The following is a 20200-nucleotide window of genomic DNA, read 5'->3' on the forward strand; positions in this document are numbered from 1 at the left end:
GTGTGTACCTTTAATTTATCCTCGCTTGGACCAAGGGTAACAGATAAAGCACAGTCCCCCATGTAAAAGTTTTAGATAAAGAATATAGTAATTTTAAAAATATAAAATTATTAATATTAAAAAACTGTTTTTATTTGCAGAAAAGTGGACAACTGTCAATAAAATGTTGAGTAAAAGTGCAACATTAGAGGTTGTTTCTAGGTACAATAGGTTATAGGTGTAATTTTTTAATTTTTCTCATTAAAATGCATGAAATTAAAAAGGGGGGTGGGTCACTTAACAGCCAAACACAGAGACACAAACAGGATAGGACATGTCAGGGCAGAGTTGGGAGAAGTCAATACCAAAGCAAAAGTCCAGGTACTTACATAAAAAGTATTCCACTACAGTATGGAATTTGAGGCTGCTGATAACAAAAATGTATAATTCTAATGCAGACTCATGTGCATACTTTTAAAAAGGGAAATTGTTTCTAGTGCAGTAATTAATAAAATAAGATTTTACACATTAAAGGTAAAGTTCAAGTACCAAAGCAGCAAGTACCTGAGTAAAAGTATTTACTTACATCTGCACATTTCTACCCACTTCTGTGTCTAATCTTTTCAAACCATTACTTATTTATTTCTACCACCTTACAGAGCCCTGATGGCACTGGCAACTTGGCAATATTATTAGTCACTATTCCTCATTAAATGCTCATTTCGTTCTCTTTCTGACTGAAGAATTGAAGCCCTGGTAAATATAATATTTTCACTCTTAGGTGAACAGGGTACCCAGGCTATATACAGGCTATTTAAAGTTAGGACTATCTTAACCACAAGCTGGAAGCAGATGATCTTGGGGACACACATGTCGTGTGTCCCAGGTTGGCATGGAGTTCAAATACAGTTGTACCATGTTTTTTTTTTGTTTTTGCTATAATGATATGATACGCAGCCTGGTGGCTCAATAGGTAAAGCATAAGGCTGGTATGTGGAAGTCCCCCAGATCAAATCCCAGCCCATACACAAGCTGTGTCCTTGAACAAAACACGCTAGCTGTGCTAGCTCCCTGGGTGCTGCCTTTGGCTGCCCACTGCTCTCATGAAATTCATTCTCTGTTACATTACATGTTACATGTAATGACAACAACAAAGAAATGGCAACAATAAAGAATCTATTCTATAAGCAGGAAAAATAAAACTCATCAGTTCCTGCACATTATCTTTTTTTTGGCCTTGGGTCTTCTCCACTGACTGCCCTTCAGCTTCTCCTGGATTACCTAGGTTTAACAGCTGACCCATCATCAGACATCTCATTTGATCAAATATATCCTCAGGCTAGGCATTAAGGGCTGATAACCCAGCTCACCTTTTTTTGGACCTTCTCCATGCTTGACAATGCACATATCCAGTGTTTAAACACTACTTTCACTATGTTTTGTAGTATGCTGTTTTGGGTGGTATTGCTGCATACTCTCACACTAAAGTGTTAATTAGGGCTCTCAGTTAAATCCAAGATCAAGTTTGTGGTAAGTGTCTGACTAACTAAGATAGTTATAGTCAGAGGCAACAAATGACTGCAAATCAAATACCATAGTATAAATATATCCATGTGTGCCTAGAGGATGATCCATCTGGAACATCATAATCCTTTACTGAGTGCCAAATAAGTATGTGGTATGGTTCAGTGATGATACTGAACAGAAGTGAGTATGTACTGGTGTAAATCCAGTGTATAAACAATTTGTGGATGAAGTATACATTGCCTTTATCTCTTAACCGATTTCTGTGTCACGGATGTACATAGTCCTGTTGTAAGAACAAATATGGTGGAATGAAATACTTTTTTTATGGTTAGCATACCATTCACACACACACACACACACACACCCCTATGGATTTTAAAATTCAGAAGTTTGCATATGAGGTTATGTCAAGTAAGTATGAGAGAAGGGATTTTTATAAAAACATTACAATTTGTAATACAGCTATGTTTTACAAAATTATTGAAACAGTCTACCTTGCGTTTTTGTTATTTGGACGGATAAATCCTGATGTTTAAAAATGGTAAACAATATTTTATTTTATTTATTTATTATTTTTTAAGGGCCCACCTTAAAACAACACATTTTTTCACAACAGGTTCTCTTTTTTTCTTCAATAGGTCCTCCGTTCATTGTATCACCACCAGAGAACATTACAGTGAACATCTCACAGGACGCCTTCTTCACCTGCCAGGCAGAGGCCTACCCCCGTAACCTGACTTACACCTGGTTCTGGGAGGAGGACAACGTCTTCTTCAAGAAGTAAAGTTATGATCGGGTTCATTATTGTCCGCCATATCACCTCACCTCTGTGTTCTCCTGTTCACCAGCCACTGTCAAGAGTCCTGTGTTGTGTTGCTCTTTCTGAGGTGAATATGCACTAGACAGAAATTAAATAATTTAAATAACTTTCCCCCCAAAAAAAGGTTAAGTGGCATTTGTCAAAATTGCTAAACTACATGGTGTGACTGCGTTTTAACAATTTAATTACATTGCTGGATCAGTAGCAGGAGAAATGAAAAAGTAATTAATTATTTAACAAAGTGAAAATACTTTTTGGCCATAGAGTACATTTAAAAACGTATAAATATAAGCCACAGAAACCATAATATAAGCTGATTTTTATCATTATGTAGTGAGTTGATGGCTTGGTTTTATAGTATGTGTGGAACTTATAACTTTTTAACCAATGTCAAAATGGCTTTCGTATTTTACTTAAAATGGAAACACTTCTTCGTATAGCGCCTTGTATTAATGTTTTCCACTTGGCTTAGATTTTTGCTTGCCTTGTACCTCACTTTTAAGTTGCCTTGGATGAAAGCGTCTGCCAAATTAATAAATGTAAATGTTAGTCCAGTCATTTTATATTTACAAATTTTTCTTCCTAATCTCGTTCTCATCTCTAAAAATGGCATCCCTTCACAGTAAATAGGTTAATCACTTCATTAATAAAAACCTTATACATTGACCATAAAGGCAGGTGCCCGGCAGTCTATGCCACTTTCAAGTTTCTAAAATTTTACATGTTTCAAAATGTAATACAAGTTTGAACCATAATGCATTTCAAAGATTAGCCAAAAAAAGGCCATTTATTAATGAGCCCTGTTAATCCAACAGGCCTTGCATAAAGGGCAGAATGAGTTCTAACCAGCCACTGTGATGCATGTGGATTTGTTTTGTAGCAGTCTGGTGAGATTGGCACATGATTTAGGAAAGGTAAGAACAGTTGGTGCTGAGTGTACTGCTAGTACACATGCATAGTGTATGCCTTTATGCTGCATGATTGTTATAGTATATCTTTTTTAATTGATTTAATGATTTATTAGTTGATGTGAATGCTTTTACAAAGTAAGTAGTAACTATATAAAGTGGTAATCCACACTGGGAACCAAGCTGTTAACTCATTTTATAATAATGACTATACTATAATAATAGAGGAACTTTAGCGGATGTGAAGTAGAGTTCGTGTTTTAACAATTTAAAACCTTTTTGATCTAATCAGATTTTTAGAGCCTGGGCAGTCCAATAAGGACATAGAGAGAATTTTGTAAATGGCGCCAAACGTGAGGGCACAATGAAAGGATTTACAATGCATAGTTTGCATTGCATTTTGGGGTTGTTGTGCTTAATTTTGTTTGTGTTAACTTTTATGTTGAAACACCACCACATTTGACATGGATGCAAGATTAATGCAGGAAAGAATATGAAAGAAATATTTAAATCTGACAACCATAGCAATTGCATTAATCTGGCAGACCATTTGTCTCGGCAGCTAGTGTATAATATGTTGGGCTTGTTTTATAACCTAGGAGTCAAATTAAAACAGTATGGAGTTTTCATACTGAAGGTTTTTTTTTTTTTTATTAGTTAATAAGTATGTAAATCAAGGCCAACAGCCTTTTTGTGGTTTAACCCCTTTTAGACATTTATCTTTTAAGCATTGGTCAAATATAGTCTGATTTAGTGACCAATCATTTTTTGACCGCACAATCTCATGTATTCAGTCTGTTCAGTTTCTTGGGTAGTTTACGGTTGATCCTTGTCTTTTTTTATTGGTGACTATTTTTGGACATTTTGCAAAACTAACTGAGGTCTTTACCTTCTTAAAAATACATAGATACATTCACTGCCGATAGCCTTGTCCACCCCACCCAGGAGTAGATGTTACAAAAGTGTTTTCTTACCTACTGTAAAACAAATACAGTAGGCTATATACCAAAATGCCTGACATATCGCACTTTTAAAAGCTTGTGACATCTTAAACGCTATAAAATGATATTTGAATCATGAGTAAATGCATTAAAAAGATGGTTCACATTTCTGTCGCGCCAGCTACGGTTATTAGTTAAGGCTGCAACAGTAAAAGTTTTAAGCAATTTTTTAAATCCATCATTGATGACAGAAATATGAAAGCAGTCATTTTATTTCATTCCTTTACACTTGTTAATTCACTGTATTTTTCCAGCGGGAAATTCATTCAGACCAACTCCTTCTTTAAAATATTTTCAGAATCAAGCTGTAAAAAAACCATCCACTGTACATCTGAATGACAAAAAAAAAAGGGATCAGCAAGGCTTGTCACTGTAGGTAAAGCGGTTTAAAATAAACATGGTTCAGTGTGCCCACTCACACCCCAGCACTCAAAAAGAAGACCCACTAGGTGCATTCTTTGAGCTGAGCAATTCATTCTCAATGCTTATCAGTTTGTGTGTAATGAGTTTAGTGGATTTTGGTAATAGGACCCAGAAGCACAGAACACAAGAGGAAGTTTAGGACAGTTTGATAACAATAGCAATAGACAAATGGTGATCTTAAGGTTGGAGAGTCTGATTAGAGGATCCAGTATACTAGGTGATTGAGGGGGGGAGATTGGGCACTGAGTACGAGAAAGGGGCGATTATGATATACATTTTTGGGGGCAAAATGCAGATAATCATAAAGGGGCTTACTTGTAGCTGCAGAAGAATACAGAGTATAGTTGGAGGGGCAGGTGATTGAGTCAGGAGCCAGACAAAAAGGGAAAACTGGGAGGGAAGTTAAATGATGGATGACCAGGCCAGTAGAGGGGAGAAGGATAATGGTATACCAGCAATGAGAAGCAGGCTGCAGGTGAGTGTATCATAGTTTCTGTAGGAGCTCAGGATATAGGAAAGTGGGTAACAAGTAGTAAATATTCAGGTGATCACAGTGCCAAAGTAAATCTACAGTCCAGGGTCCCACACATAATCCCAAGATATCCTATTCCAAGATCCAAATATTCCTTAAATCCAATATGCAATAGCAATAGTCGAACATTCCGAGGTCCAACTTAAAAAAAATCCAGAATTAGTAATTAGTAGGGAACTTACGATACAGAGTCCATGGGGAAGGAATCCATTTGGAATCTGGAAGAATGAGTTACAGACAGGCAGGTAAACCGATCAGAAAGGCAGCAGGCAGGTTAGCCACTTAGCACCTAGGCAGTAGGCAATAGGCAGGCTGGTTAACAGGCAGGCAGGTTAGGAGCTTAGCAGGCAGGTAATAAGCAGACAGGCAAGTTTAGCAGATTAGCAGACCATTAATAGGCAAAACTGGTTTAGCAGCAGGTTTCAGGCTGATCTCAGGCAGGTGATTGCAGACAAAGATTAGCATGATCCAAATGACACAGACTGTCTGGAAGGCTCATTGAAGTCATGCAGGGAGATGATCTGGCAGGGGACTGTGGCCAGAGCTGGGTTTAAATAGCCAGAGGAACAGGAGTAACCAATTAGGAGTGGTGATGAACGTAAAGTGGCTGAAGACACTAGGCAGGATGTGTAAACAGGGAAATACAAAATAACAGTCTGACACAGGAAGTGAAACCAAAGGGCCGGATCATTAACACAATTTAAGCGTGAGTGGAGTTGGTGAACACAAACAACTGTGGCCCTGCAGAATGAGCTAGCGATTGTGTGTATTGTGAGAGAAATGACACGCGGCTCAAGCAATCAGTAATGCCTTCAAATACTATTTTAAAATTGCTAGCAGAGACAGTAGATCAGCCTGGCAATCAGTCTGGCTTGGCCCAGTTTGAGCCGTGGTCACAGGCTTTTAGTCCTTCAGTCACTGACAGCCTGAACTTCGGTTTGAGACTGTCTGTTTTTTTTTAAAAATTAACTCAGCAGCGAGGCTTTTAACAGGAACCAGTAGAAGAGCCCGGATCACACTTGTTTTATATTCTCTTCACTGGTTACCAATCGAATATAGAATTGATTTTAAAATTCTGGTGCTCACTTAGAGAGCCCTTCATTGCAACGCTCAGTACATTTCTTACCTGTTGACCCCTTATGGCTCCTCTAAAGGCTCCTTTGCTAGTGAGAATAACGCAATTTCATTTCAATTCTCTGTATCAAGCAGACTTGACTTGACTTGACTAAAGCATTGAGGTCATCAGGTCAAAATCTGCTTGTGGTCCCTAAAACCCATTATAAAACTCAGTGGGAACTTTCTTTTCAGTCTGTGGCTTTTCAGTCTTTGGAAAATTTTTTTATTTTAAATGTTTGTCAGACCTTGCCTATTTCAGCAAAAGAATGTTAAACCACTGCAGTCTGCAGTCTGCACACGTTACAAGAGCATGGCTCAGTAGTAACATAGACCAGATGCAAACTGTCCTGTCTGCAGTCCAGTCCTGTAAAACCACTGAAAACATTTAGAACATAATGAAGTGAAAAATATGACACGGAGGCCCTGAACTGTTGAGCTGCCATGCTATATGAGTAAATATTTTCCAAAACACAATTAAATTTCCCCAGATTCAGAATTTGATGTACTGTATTAAACTAATCACAATCAAACAATTGCATCCACTTTCAATTAACATTTTAGACAGTGTCTAAAATTTTTGGAAGTGGGACTTGTAGATACAGTAGCTACGAATACCATAAACTTAGAGATGACCAATAAGAGACATCAATAACAATTTATTTGTTGTCCCTTTTAGTAATATTTATATAAGACATGTCCTGAAATCAAAAACGTCTCATTTGCAATTTGTGTCAGAAACATGAACCAAAAAGTGGTGGAAATATGAACTAAATTAATTTCACCATCCCAAACGAAAACACAACCAATATATGGAGGAGATCAGATGTTATTGTTGCTGCCCTAACCGGCTCCTTTAGTGCAGAAGGATTATTCAATTTATTTAGCAATGGTTTTCCCCACAATAACAAAAATAAGGAAGTATTCAGATGGATAAAAAAGGGAACCTATACAACATGATGCAAAGGAAATACTGCATTCATATTCTATTTTATTTTATTTTATTTATTTAGAAACTGACTGGTTATATTTGATATTTCATTATGATCAGTTATTTTTATTTTGGATCACCATTTGTGTTTGCACAGTTTATGGTGTAAAATATCATGTCATATTTGAAGTCTTTATTACCCATTCACAATTTAGTAAGTAAGCAAAAGTACCGATTAAAAAAACTATCCTGTGAAAGTAAAAAAGCAGCAGTGGTTAGCAACTTTGTTGTTTTTTTTTTCTTTTTTGTATTCATGTTTCACTTGTGTCCTAATACTCACTTTCCCCCTCTGTTTAGTGAAGTGGGCAGTGGGCAATGAAGTGAGCAAAGTAGACAAATCCAAAATATCTGTTGCCTTGACTACTGCAAGTGGCTGGTCATTGGTCAGCAGGCCAAAATCTCTGGGCTCAAATCCCATTGCAGCTCAACTTTCCAAATAGAAATGATAGAAACTTTATCTTGTAATGTTGAGCAGTTAGTTGCAGTGCATACATATACTCTACAAAACATGAGGTAACACTGAATAACACTGTTTTATCACTGTAATGCTATATTTTTTTTTAAAAATGACACCAATTCAAAATCACACGTCATTTTAGAAAATATAAAATTAAAAATATGAAAACATTTGTGAAATTAATGAATTTGTTTAATCTTTACCAACACATAGCACTATATTTTAATAGTTTATAAGTTAATTATATCATTTTATTCAATTCAACTTTATTGATTTAGCACCAATTCACAACAAAGTCATCTCAAGGCACTTTACAGAATAAAGTCAAGAATATAAAGATGTATAGAGAGAACCCAACAATTCCTCCTTGAGCAAGCCATAGGCAACAGTGGAGAGGAAAAAATCCCATCAACGGAAAAAACCTCCAGCAGAACCAGGCTCAGGGTGGGAGGCCATCTGCCTTGACTGGTTGGGGTGAGTGGAAAGTGGAGAAAGAAAAGAAAAGAGCAACAAAAAGCAACAACAAAACATCGGGTATGTTGGTAGGACCAGTAGCTGCACACTGGAAAACACACAGCTCCAAAGCCGGGGACACCTGCAGAAAGGGACAGAGAGAGGGAGACAAAGAAGGAGAAAGACAACTACGGGAGGAAGAACATACAGTGGTGGCAAATAAATGTGGGGTGAGAGGAGGAAAGGAGCTCAGTGCATTGGGGGGTTCCAGTCAGCACTCTTGCTGCAGCATTTAGGATTAATTGCAGGCTCTTTAGGGAGTTACTGGGGCATCCTGAAAATAGGGAATTACAGTAGTCCAACCTAGAAGTAACAAATGCATGGACCAGTTTTTTGGCATCACTTTGAGACAGGACGCTCCTAATTTTGGCAATGTTCCATAGGTGGAAGAAGATTTGTTCTAGAGATTTGTTTTATATGTGAGGTAAAGGAATCGTGGTTCCTTGCAGTAATACTGGGGGCCAGAGTAATGCCATCTAGAGAAAAGATATGCCTGGACAGCATATTTCTGAGATTTGTAGTTGCCTTTATGTCTTGTAGGCATACTTGAAGCTTTTTTTTTCCATCTGGTTCCTTAGAAAGATATAACTGGGTATCATCAACGTAACAATGGAAATTTATGGAGTGTTTTCTAATAATGTTGCCTAAAGGAGAAATGTCTAAAGCAAAGTATTGGTCCTAACACAGAACTCTATGGCTAACCTTTGTTTGCATGGAGGATTCACATGAACACATTGGAATCAGATAGATAAGATTTTAAACAACCTTGTGGTGTTCCTTTAGTCCCAATTAGTCCCAATGTTCCTGTGTAATAACATGTTGTGATCAGTGGTGTTGAATGCAGCACTAAGATCTAACAGAACAAGTATAGAGACGAGCTCATTAACTGAAGCCAAGAGAAGTGAGAAGTTGGCGACTTATATTGGTTTGTAATTGGCTGAAACACCTGGTTCAAGACGGGATTTGTAAGTAGCTGTTTGATTACAGCTGTGGTACATATCCTGTTTCTAAAGCTAGTTTGAGCAGTCTAGCTGGAATAGGGTCTAGCAGACAGACTGCTTTTTACCAATAGATCTCGGGGAGCTGAGCTAACGTCAATTATTACCTCATATAAACTAACAACATAAGAGGGATAGGGGCCTTATTGATGATTCTAGCACTGATGTTTGTGATCACTATCTGTAATATTATGGGGGAGGATCTGGTGAATTCTTTCTCTATTAGCTACAATTTTATTCATGAAGAAAATCATGAAGTCATTGCTGCTCAGAGTTAAGGGAAAACTAGGCTCAACAGAACTATGGCTCTTAGTCAGCCTGGCTACAGTGCTGAACAGAAACCGGGTTTTGTTCTTATTCGTTAGTAATGGATAATATGCTGTTCTGGTATTACGTAGGACTATTTTGTAAATGTTTAAACAGTTTTTCCAAGTTGAATGAGATTCTTCTAAATTTCTGGAATGCCACTTCCTTTCTAACTTTCATGTTGCCTGCTTTAAGTTGCGAGTTTGTGAACTTTACCAGAAGATCTTCTGGTTTACTGCCTTTGTTTTTAAAGGGCCAACAGTATCAAGTATTGGATGTAGTGAGACTGCAGAATTATCAAGAAGATAATGTACAGGAGTAAAATAAAGGTGATTACTCTCCATTGTATATACACATGGTGAATGAAATTTCAATTTAAGGTGGCTACTATATATATATAAAAAGTAAGCTAGAGTGCGAGATTGCTGCTACTCCTCCACCTCTGTCTGTGCTTAAAGGAACATGATAATTAATATGTTTATGATAGAATTATCACACATCATCACAGACAGTAAGTAACCTATTAGTAAATCCAGCAGTCAAATTATTATTTTTGGCTAAAAAGCACTTTAACTATATAGTGTAGTGGAGTAGTAGTGTAAGGTACTGTAGAATAAAATGGGTAAAGAAAATTGTGTCAAAACTGTAGTTGAGTACATGTATCAGTGATTAAATCTAATCAGTAAAGTTAATCCCTTTACATTAAATGTAAATAATAAAATACTAAAGTGGATGTTTAAATGGTGCACTTGAAGTACCAGAAACTTGGCGGTAAATAAGCACAGAGGCACAACAACATAGCCTACCTTTTGAATGAGGAAAATATGATTTTATTGAGGGTGAATGTGCTGCTGAACAATCTGCAGCCATTGTGTGACACCAAGTCATGCATGAACTTAGACCTCTGTGATCCTCTTCTGCTGTTCCAACACAGGGCCTGCAATATGGATGATATACAGAGTTTTTTAGAAGTTTTAAATCTCTACAAATGGAAAATCTTCATCGGTATTGGTGTCAATAAATCTATTCACACTGGTACATTCTAATTAATGTGCGCCAGAGACCAGTAACGAATAATCTATGAAATATGCATTCTTGTACTTTCCATCTACCTTTAAAGCACATAAACTTAACAGTTCTTCTTTAGCGAACTGTTCTGCTCTGGAACGTAAATCAAGCAGCATGCACAGCCTTATGCATAGAAAGTCAGAGCTAAGAAAAAAGCAAAAAAAATTGTAGCTCTGACTATACTTACATATTTTGAAAATATTGTATTTTACTCACTGCTAGTATATTTTATGCCAACAGGGTGGACATGTTAAGCTTTGGCAAAACAAGTAAGCAAACTCATATGAATAAAATTTGTCAGTTGGAAAGTCAGCAGCTTATTCACCTCAGCAGTTGAAATTCCCGCCACTGAAGAGATAAAAAAATCTGTTGTCCTGGTGTCACTAATGGAGATGGCCTTTTCTTAAAGGGGCAGATTCCACAATACGACAGGGTGGACAGACTTTTCTTTTTTACTAAATAAAAATATTGTTTTAATTACAAAATGATCAATACATTTAATTTGAGTAATATCTTATTTAACAAAATATTAACTGTATATTTTTTTATGATTTGACTATTTTATTCTCATTCAAATTTAATGAGCAATGCCTGGGACATAGCAAAATAACATACAGTACATCTTCGTATACAAAACAAAAAAAATATCTTGAAAATGTATCTAAAGAGCCAAGTAATGCTTCTGTTTTGAATAAAAAAGCATACCCTACTACAACACACCCTTTCATAGTCATTTGTATGTTAAGTTATCATGGCAAATGAGTTATTTATGTTCAGGACACCAAAAGGCAGAATACAGTGATATTGACCCATGTATATGTCTTCATGTTCATAAGAATGGGGCATCGCACATCAGTGACAGGAATTTTAAGTGCACATATGCACCGAGGAAAAAAAACACGAAGAGCTGAATAATGACATCCTTTCACTGGGAAAAACTCAAACACATACAGACCCTAACATTATTGTTTCTTCATTTTCACAGTGACCTGAAACGCAGAGTCAGTATTCTCATCGATGGTTCCCTTATAATTGCCCAAGTTAAGCCAGAGGATGCTGGGAAATATACCTGTGCTCCTAGCAACAGCTTGGGCCGACCACCAACTGCCTCTGCCTACCTAACAGTGCAATGTGAGTGTCGTGTCTTTTTTAATTTATGTTCTTTCTTACACATGCTAAATCAAAAACATTCCTGGTTTTCCTTTACACCCTTTACTTATGCAGCTTTCTGCTGAATAGGACAGTGAAAATTCAAGTTCTTGAATGTCATAATTAATGTTGGCATACCAGGTATTGACTCAAAATGACAAATTTTGCTGGTGGCAGGTCAGTTAACCTGTCACTAGTGAGCATTAATTCTGACTTAAAGTGCTCTCTGCAGATGAACATTGCTTGCCAGGGAAAATACTTCACTCTGATATTTTATGTTCTAGAGCTAGATGTTGAAATTGAGACATTTTACCATTTCATGAAAAATTTTAGCTTATTTTGAATAAGATTTAAAGCAAGACATCTCAAAAAAGTTGTAACAGGGCAATGTTTACCATTGTGTACCATCCCGTCTTCGTTTACCATCTGTCTGTTGACATCTGCGAAGTGAGGAGACCAGTTGCTATAGTTGTAGGAGAGAAAGGTTGTCTCATTCCTGGGACTTGTGCCACATTTTTTCTATTGGTGAAAGGTCTGGACTGCAGGCGGGACAGTTCAGCACCTGGACTCTTCTCCTGTGGTTTGTGCCAAAATATTTAAATATGTATTTCCCTGAAAGAGCCATTGTCTGGATGGGAGTATATGTTGCTCTAAAACGTCTATGTACTATGTACATTGACGTTGTATTAACGTTGTAATAACGTTGCATTGATGATACCTTTCTAGATGTGTAACCGGTTCACACCATAGGCAGTAATGCACCTCCATACCATCAGAGATCCATCTCCTGTAATGCAGAACTGTGTGAGTTCCCCAAGATCATGCGCATTCAGTTTTGACTTTCAGCCTTGTCCCTTGTGCACAGAGATTCCTCCTGATTCTCCTTCTCCTTTTTCACAATTTTTCATTGAGGAACATTTCTGAAATTGTTCCACAATTTTTAGATGCAGTTTATCTCAGATTGGTGAACCTCTGTCCATCTTTACATTAGAGAGGCTCTGCCTCTCTGAAATGCTCCTTTTATACCCACTCATGTTACTGACATGTTGCCAATTAGTAGTCAAATGCTTCTTTTGTTACTTTTCTAGCCTTTTGTTGCTTCTCTTCCAACGTTTTTCAAATGTGTTGCTGCCTTCAAATTCAAAATCAGTGAATATTTTCTATAAAATGGTAAAATGTCTCGGTTTCAACATCTGATATGCTGTTTATGTTCTATTGTGAATAAAATATGGGTTTATGAGATCTGCAGGGTGCAAGTTTTCTTACTCTCAAATGAGGCTGGTTGAAGCTACTTCTACAAGTACTCAACACCTGTTTGGTGAGGCTTCTTACCCTCTTTGGCTGTTGCTGCTCACTATTTTCTTGCTGTTCCTTTCACACTACAGGATCTCAGGATTCAAGATCAGGTAGAGTTTGAGCCTGTTTGGAGCATTAAGATCAAGTCGGTCGCCCCCTAACACTACATAATCATTTGGGCCAGTAATTGGTTCTCACCAGCCTTGAGTTTGGAACATGTTTGCCCAGCTTTACCTGTAGTGTTAGACCTTTTGATTCAAGTGTATTTTTACTCTTAACTATTGGGCCACATTAGGGTGAATTAAAGGTTAGGGTGGCCAAAGGAGTATTCCTTTCCTTCATTCTCAAGAAGGAGTTACAAACTTCTGCAGCTGATATGGAGAGATTGTACATATAACAACTGTTGTCAGATTTAGTGTTGTATTTATGGTCACAAAGCTCAATTTTGGTCTTATCAAAACATAGAAATTTCTTCACTTGACTTCACAATCCCCCACACGCTTTCTGACAAACAGTAGCTAAGATTTAATTTGACAAAGTTTTCCCCCACTCTCCCACAAGGCTTCAACTGGTGAAGAATGAAACATGAGTTGGTGTAAATGCCTTTTTTAGACACCGTAAATTCATTTGGAGTGTGTTGGAAAAAACAAACCCACCATCCATCAGTAAATTCTTAAAATGCTGAATTCTGTTTGGGATCACTTTGAAAAACTAAGAGAAAAAGACATGGAAAACAAGCAAGGCTGGACTTGGTGCTGGTGAAGATAGTGTTTATACAGGATCATGTTGTTCGAAGAAAGAAACTGACTGAGAAAATATAAAGAATACTTCAAATACCAGTGCACTAAAAGTAATTAACCAGACCAGGAATAGGAAAATGTTTAAGCATTGTGTTTCTCATCATGTTTGACTAGGGTGTTAATTATTTAGAAAAAAGACTGAACCAAAAAAAATGTTGGGGCTACACAACAAAATACAAATCTGTACAGTTTATAGTAGATAAAGTATTCTTAAATCCTATATACAGCTCATGTTAAACACTGACATTTGATGATTGATTGATTGATTAAAACAGTTTACATAAAGGAGAGCTGAAAATTTGATACTCATGAGAGTAACTGTCTAAAATGTAATGTATTGTAAACAGTGTACATGAGCATTTCTCAGACTGATCTTTGCCTTTAAATGAAAATGTGACATTTAAGGTTTTTTTTTGCTGATGTTAGCGGTAGGCTGTCAATCAAATCTGATCAAATGCCTCTGCTGTTCTGATAGACATTAGCTGAGTTTGTTAAATTCTTAATAAATCTGGGATGTTAATTTTTTAGCTTTAACAGCATTTTAAAATATTGGTGTCATGCTTTTTCATATACATAAAATACAATTGTTTCCAATCTCCCATAAAAGAGTTATGTAAGTATTTAAGATCATTTGCTGAAGCTCGACTCCCATGCTTAGTAACTTAACTTCAAAATGAGCATAGACAGCTCCAAGAATAACTATTGCAACCTCTCATAGTATCTATTCAAAAAAAGTAGGACAAAGTGTGACAGTTCAAGCTTCTCATCGTAGTCTATACATTTTTCTAAAAGGAAATCAGATAAAAGCTTTAATGATGTCTTATAGATGTCATCTTATCTCTACACTGGTTAAGAAAGGACCTCACTTCTAAGTGAAGGCCTAACCATAAATGGAACTTTCTTTGCATTTGGTTTGTGGCAACATTGTTTCCTGTTAGATGTGACACTGGTGTAGAGCTGCAGACCACCTTATTTGGGATAAAAGTGTACTTGCTGCTTCTCCTGCTCTGTGGAATAGAGTTCTCTCTACCAATCTCTACCCTAAATATATACAGAACGAGGAAGAGATGGAGATGAGGTGGTGTGAATTTTATTTGCACACCACCATATATACAAAATTGTATGAGTGTGTGTGTATGTACATACAGTGTATGTATATTTATATAATTTAAATGCATACCACCTCATCTTTATCTCTTCCTCCTTCTGTTATTCATCATAGGTTGCCACATAACATCTTGGTCAATAAATAACGCCAAGTTGTCTCTCTATTTCTTTAACTCTCTCTTGATTTCTCTCTCTCTCTTTTCCTGCTGTGGAGCAATGACACCTGATGAATTTGTCACTTTAGAAAAGCTTGGAGCAGACAAAGCAGGGGCAGTACCAGCTTGGAGATTTTAGCATTGTCAACCGGTCACTGGCCACTGGCAGTAGTCAAGGCAACAGACATTTTGCATTCCCTCACTCTCCTGCCTCCTCTAGTTGTCCACTGGTGTGTGTGTGTGTGTGTGTGTGTGTGTGTGTGTGTGTGTGTGTGTGTGTGTGTGTGTGTGTGTGTGTGTGTGTGTGTGTGTGTGTGAGTGTGAGAGAGAGAGAGAGAGCTTTTGTGTGAGCGCGTGTGTGTGTGTGTGTGTGAGCTGGACCGATGCAGGCAACACCAATTGTTAGAAAGGTAAAGTGAGGGGGTGGAGGTGGGGGGATTACATCACTGCTACAAGACAGGACTTTTCTCTGTCAGACGGCAGAGGACGCTCTGTATTTCTGTCCTATTCGTGCCTCTCATTATCTTTTGTCCCTTTTTCTCTCTTTATCCCTTCTCTTCCCTCGACTCTTCAACATTTGTTTCATGCCCTTTCTCTCCCTCCTGCCTCATGCTGTTTAAACCACTCTCCCACACACTGTCTCTCTCTCTCTCTCTGTCCTCCCTCTGTCTTTCTCCCTGAAGTGCTTGCCATTGAATAACTTCCCTAAAGCATCTTGCAGTGGGAACCAGTGTGTTGTGAGCGATAGCGCTGTCTGAGGGCTATATTTAGAAACTTGGCTGCTACTCTTGTCTGTGTGGTGCTGGTGGTAGTTCTCGTCTGGGATCCTTATGGCACAGTGCTGCCAAGCCCGTGGTTAAGTTGACCAGTTGAAGCACAAAGTTGTTGTGGCAACAGGGTAGTCAATCAAGTGTTTCTCTCTCACCATGTCAGAGTCATTCACTCGCTCCCTTTCATCTCATCATATTGCCCTGACGACAAACCCCCTCATCTTCCTCTCTGTCACCAGTGCCTCTTTAGCTTACGTCATCTAGTTACATCTCGCTCTCTCTCACCTGTCCTCTTTCCCACGCTCATGCTCAGCCTTGCTCATGCTTTTCCCTTTCACTACACTGATAGCACTTGTCCCTCCTCACTCACACATGTCTCCTCCTTATCCAGTGTCTACTTTGAAGCTCTCCTCCTTGACGTAGTTTAGGTACTACACTTTTCTTGCCCCTGCTCATAATTTAGAATTTCATAAATTTTTCTTCCCCATATTTCCTCCTCTACCAGATGGATTTTTGTTTGTATAGAGGTTTTCCACCTGATGTTACCAGGTAAACTTGAGATGTCAAGATGTCTGACATCTTGGATGTATTGTTGTTTTGCTTTGCAGATCTCAGGTAGTGTCACAAGAACATGAAATTCACATGAAATTCTCCTGAGTAGATCTTTAAGGAGAGCTGAGACAGAGAAGACTTGTCTAACTGTGTTACTATAGGCAAGTTCGAGCACTTGTTCACTGCTTGCAGCTAATCAAGTGCCTTTCCTTAACCACCTCTTAAAAATCTGCAATTCATTTAAAGAAAGCATAGTTGTTGATTTGACACTCATATCTGTTTGTTAAATATTTTTGGTTATATTAGCTTACCATAAAAAGAAAAACAGCTTACACGGTCTTCAAAGACAACAAAAACCCTTTACCACCACTTTTCGAGTTTACCAACTTGTTACATCTATATCTTGCTTGTTGAATCTGTGCATAAACAGTGTATAAATAAGTCTGCATTTTAAGTGGCAATTAGTGTATGGGGATATGAATAAGCATAATTCCAAAATGTTAACGTTATGCCCCAGCCTTGGGAAAACTTGATTTACTGGGAAGACTGGGAAGAACAGATTTAAGATCTTTAGGGAGGCCTTTTCGTAATAGTGTGTAATGTTTGTGAATCAGTTAATCAGAAACACATTACAAAAATCTTTTAACTTTAAAAAAAAATTTAACTTTACAGAAAGTGAAAAAAAAACTTGGTTTGCATAGTTGATTTATACTTTGCACTCAGAAAGTTGAGGCAAATGTAGGTAAACAGCTTATTGGTTGATTGAAAACATTCTCTCAGCTGGCAATTCAATTTAATTCAAATTTATTTATATATTTATATTTATTTATTTATATATATAATTCACAACAAAGTCATCTTAAGGTACTTCTGTGTAATCATCTTCTTCATCCTCTGAGAAATGTGCTCCATATGCACACACCTCTACCTTTGTCCATTTTGATAGCTATTAGCCACAACTTGGTCCTTTCAGAATGTCTCAGGGTATGTGTATGTCATATTTTTGACTGTCAACAGAAAAATCTGTTTTTTTGTCTGCGTGTACCCAAACAAGAAAAAACATGTTCTGTGTCTTATAAGGCACCAGTGAGGCAAGAACAATTCAAAAAGTTTTCAAAGGCTCAAAGGAAAAAAACCAAAGCACCTCTGTAGACATCTCACAGTAGACAAATTCTATTCAGTGTCAGAGCATGTAATACAATGTATTGCACTTGCCAAATGTGGAGACTACAAATTCACTTTAAAGTTAAGTAAACTTACATGATAATATTTAAATGTTTATCTCCACCAAAGTTCAGCAAGGAACAAAACTAGCCAGGAAAACAAACCAGTGTCAGTGTTGTTGGGTTGCTGATTGATGGGCTGCTATGTAGGTAGATGCGATGTTCTCATATCTTCTTCATATTAAATTTGTCCATAATAAGGACAGCACTGCCGACCAGTCACGCTAGGGTGACTGTGTCACTTCAGAGTGTGTGCTGTAATTTAGGTCAACAAGCCATTTGGGACTTTCACAAAATGTTTAGTTATCACCTTTGCATTAGTGGTGAAATTAAATGATCAATTCAATTCAATTCAATATAACTTTATTTAAATAGCACCAATTCACAACAAGGTCATCTCAAAGCACTTTAAAAGTGAAGTGGAAAGTCAAGAATGAAAAGAAAAGAGCAACAAAAGCAACAACAATACATCGGGCAGGTTGGTAGGACCAGTAGCTGCACACTGGAAAACACACAGCTCCGAAGCCGGGGACATCTGCAAAAAAGGGACAGATAGAGGGAGACAGAGAAGGAGAAGGAAAACTTCGGGAGAAAACACACAAAGTTAATGTCATACAGTGGTGACAATTGTGGGGTGAGAGGAGAGGAGAGAGGGGCAAGAGGAGTAAAGGAGCTCGGTGCATCGGGGGGTGGTCCCCCCAGCAGTCTAAGCCTATAGCACCATGACTATAACTAAGTATAATCTTTATTAAAGAGGAAGGTATTAAGCCTAGACTTAAAAGTAAAGGTGTCTGCTTCCCAAATCTGAACTGGGAGCTGGTTCCACAGGAGAGGAGCTTGATAGCAAAAGGCTCTACCTCCCATTCTACCTTTGGAAATTCTGGGAACCACAAGTAGGCCTGCATTCTGAGATCGAAGTGGTCTACTGGGATGATATGGTGCTATGAGGTCTTCTATATGTGATGAAGCCTGATCATTTAGAGCTTTATATGCAAGAAGCAGGGTTTTAAATTCTATTCTAGATTTAATGGGAAGCCAATGGAGAGAAGCTAGTGAAGGTGAAGTATGATCTCTCTTGCTAGTTCCAGTCAGCAGTCTTGCTGCAGCATTTTGGATTAATTGCAGGCTCTAGAGACAGTTACTGGGGCATCCTGAAAGTAGGGAATTACAGTAGTCCAACCTAGAGGTAACAAATGCATGGACCAGTTTTTCGGCATCACTTTGAGACAGGATGCTCCTAATTTTGGCAATGTTCCTTAGGTGGAAGAAGGCTGTTCTAGAGATTTGTTTTATATGTGAGGACAAATCCTAGTCAAAAATAACTCCAAGGTTCCTTGCAGTAGTACTGGAGGCCGGACTTATGCCATCTAGAGTAACAATATGGTTGGAGATCAAATTTCTGAGACTTTTGGGCCCAAATACTATGACCTCAGTTTTGTCTGAGTTTAGAAGTAGGGAATTGTGGGACATCCAGGCCTTTATGTCTTGTAGGCTTGAAGCTTTATTAACTGATTATTTTCATCTGGTTCCATAGATAGATATAGCTGGATATCATCATCATAACAATTGAAATTTATGGAGTGTTTTCTAATAATGTTGCCTAAAGGAGAAACTCCATAGCTAACCTTTGTGTAGATGGAGGATTCATCATTTAAAATTTAAGTCTATCAGATAGATAATATTTAAACCAACCTAGTGCAGTTCCTTTAATCCCAATTTCATATTCCAGTCTCTGTAATAAAATATTGTGTTCAATGGTATCGAATGCAGCACTAAGATCTAACAGAACAAGTATAGAGACTAGTCCATTTGTTGGTGACTTTTACCAGTGTTGTTTCTGTACTATGATGAACTCTAAATCCTGACTAAAAGTCTTCATACAAATTATTCATAATTGTTTTGCAACTACTATTTCAATTATTTTAGAAATAAAGGGGAGATTAGATATTGGTCTGTAATTGGCTAAAACACCTGGTCAAGACAGGGTTTTTAAGTAGTGATTTAATTACAGCTACCTTATAGGCCTGTGGTACATAGCCTGTTTTTAAAGATAGATTGATGATATCTAATATGAACGTATCTATTAAGGGTAAAGCTTCCTTGAGCAGCTTAGTTGGAATAGGGTCTAGCAGACAGGTTGTTGGTTTGGATGAGGTAATAAGTGAAGTTATCCCAGTGAGATCTATGTGTAAAAAGCAGTCTAACAGGGATTGGGGCCTTATTGATGATTCTAGCAGTGTTGTACATGAAGATCTATCTGTAATATTTGGGGGGAGGATCTGGTAAATTCTTTCTCTAATAGCTACAATTTTATTCATAAAGAAAGTCATGAAGTCATTGCTGCTCAGAGTTAACTAAGGGACTAAGGGTTAAGGGAAAACTAGGCTCAACAGAACTATGGCTCTTAGTCAGCCTGGCTACAGTGCTGAACAGAAACCAGAGGTTGTTCTTGTTTTCTTCTATTAATGATGAATAATATGCTGTTCTGGCATCACAGAGAGCTTTTTTGTAC

The 20200-nt window shown here is 37.6% G+C and overlaps 1 protein-coding gene across 8 annotated transcripts in view; it reads left to right on the plus strand.

The window, feature by feature from the left end:
* Nucleotides 1-20200, plus strand: part of LOC137109121 (protein turtle homolog B-like) — a 121682-nt gene that overhangs the window by 56300 nt on the left and 45182 nt on the right. For all 8 annotated transcript variants that reach the window (XR_010912270.1, XM_067494541.1, XM_067494544.1 and 5 more), the window contains exons 6-7: nucleotides 2145-2286; nucleotides 11622-11767. Coding sequence is in view for 7 of the 8 variants with exons in the window: in XM_067494541.1 (XP_067350642.1) it covers nucleotides 2145-2286; nucleotides 11622-11767 (288 nt within the window). In the remaining variant the exon portion in view is untranslated. The remainder of the gene's footprint in view (nucleotides 1-2144; nucleotides 2287-11621; nucleotides 11768-20200) is intronic.

The sequence above is a fragment of the Channa argus genome, chromosome 24, assembly GCF_033026475.1.
Source record: "Channa argus isolate prfri chromosome 24, Channa argus male v1.0, whole genome shotgun sequence".
In the NCBI taxonomy this organism is placed as follows: domain Eukaryota; kingdom Metazoa; phylum Chordata; class Actinopteri; order Anabantiformes; family Channidae; genus Channa; species Channa argus.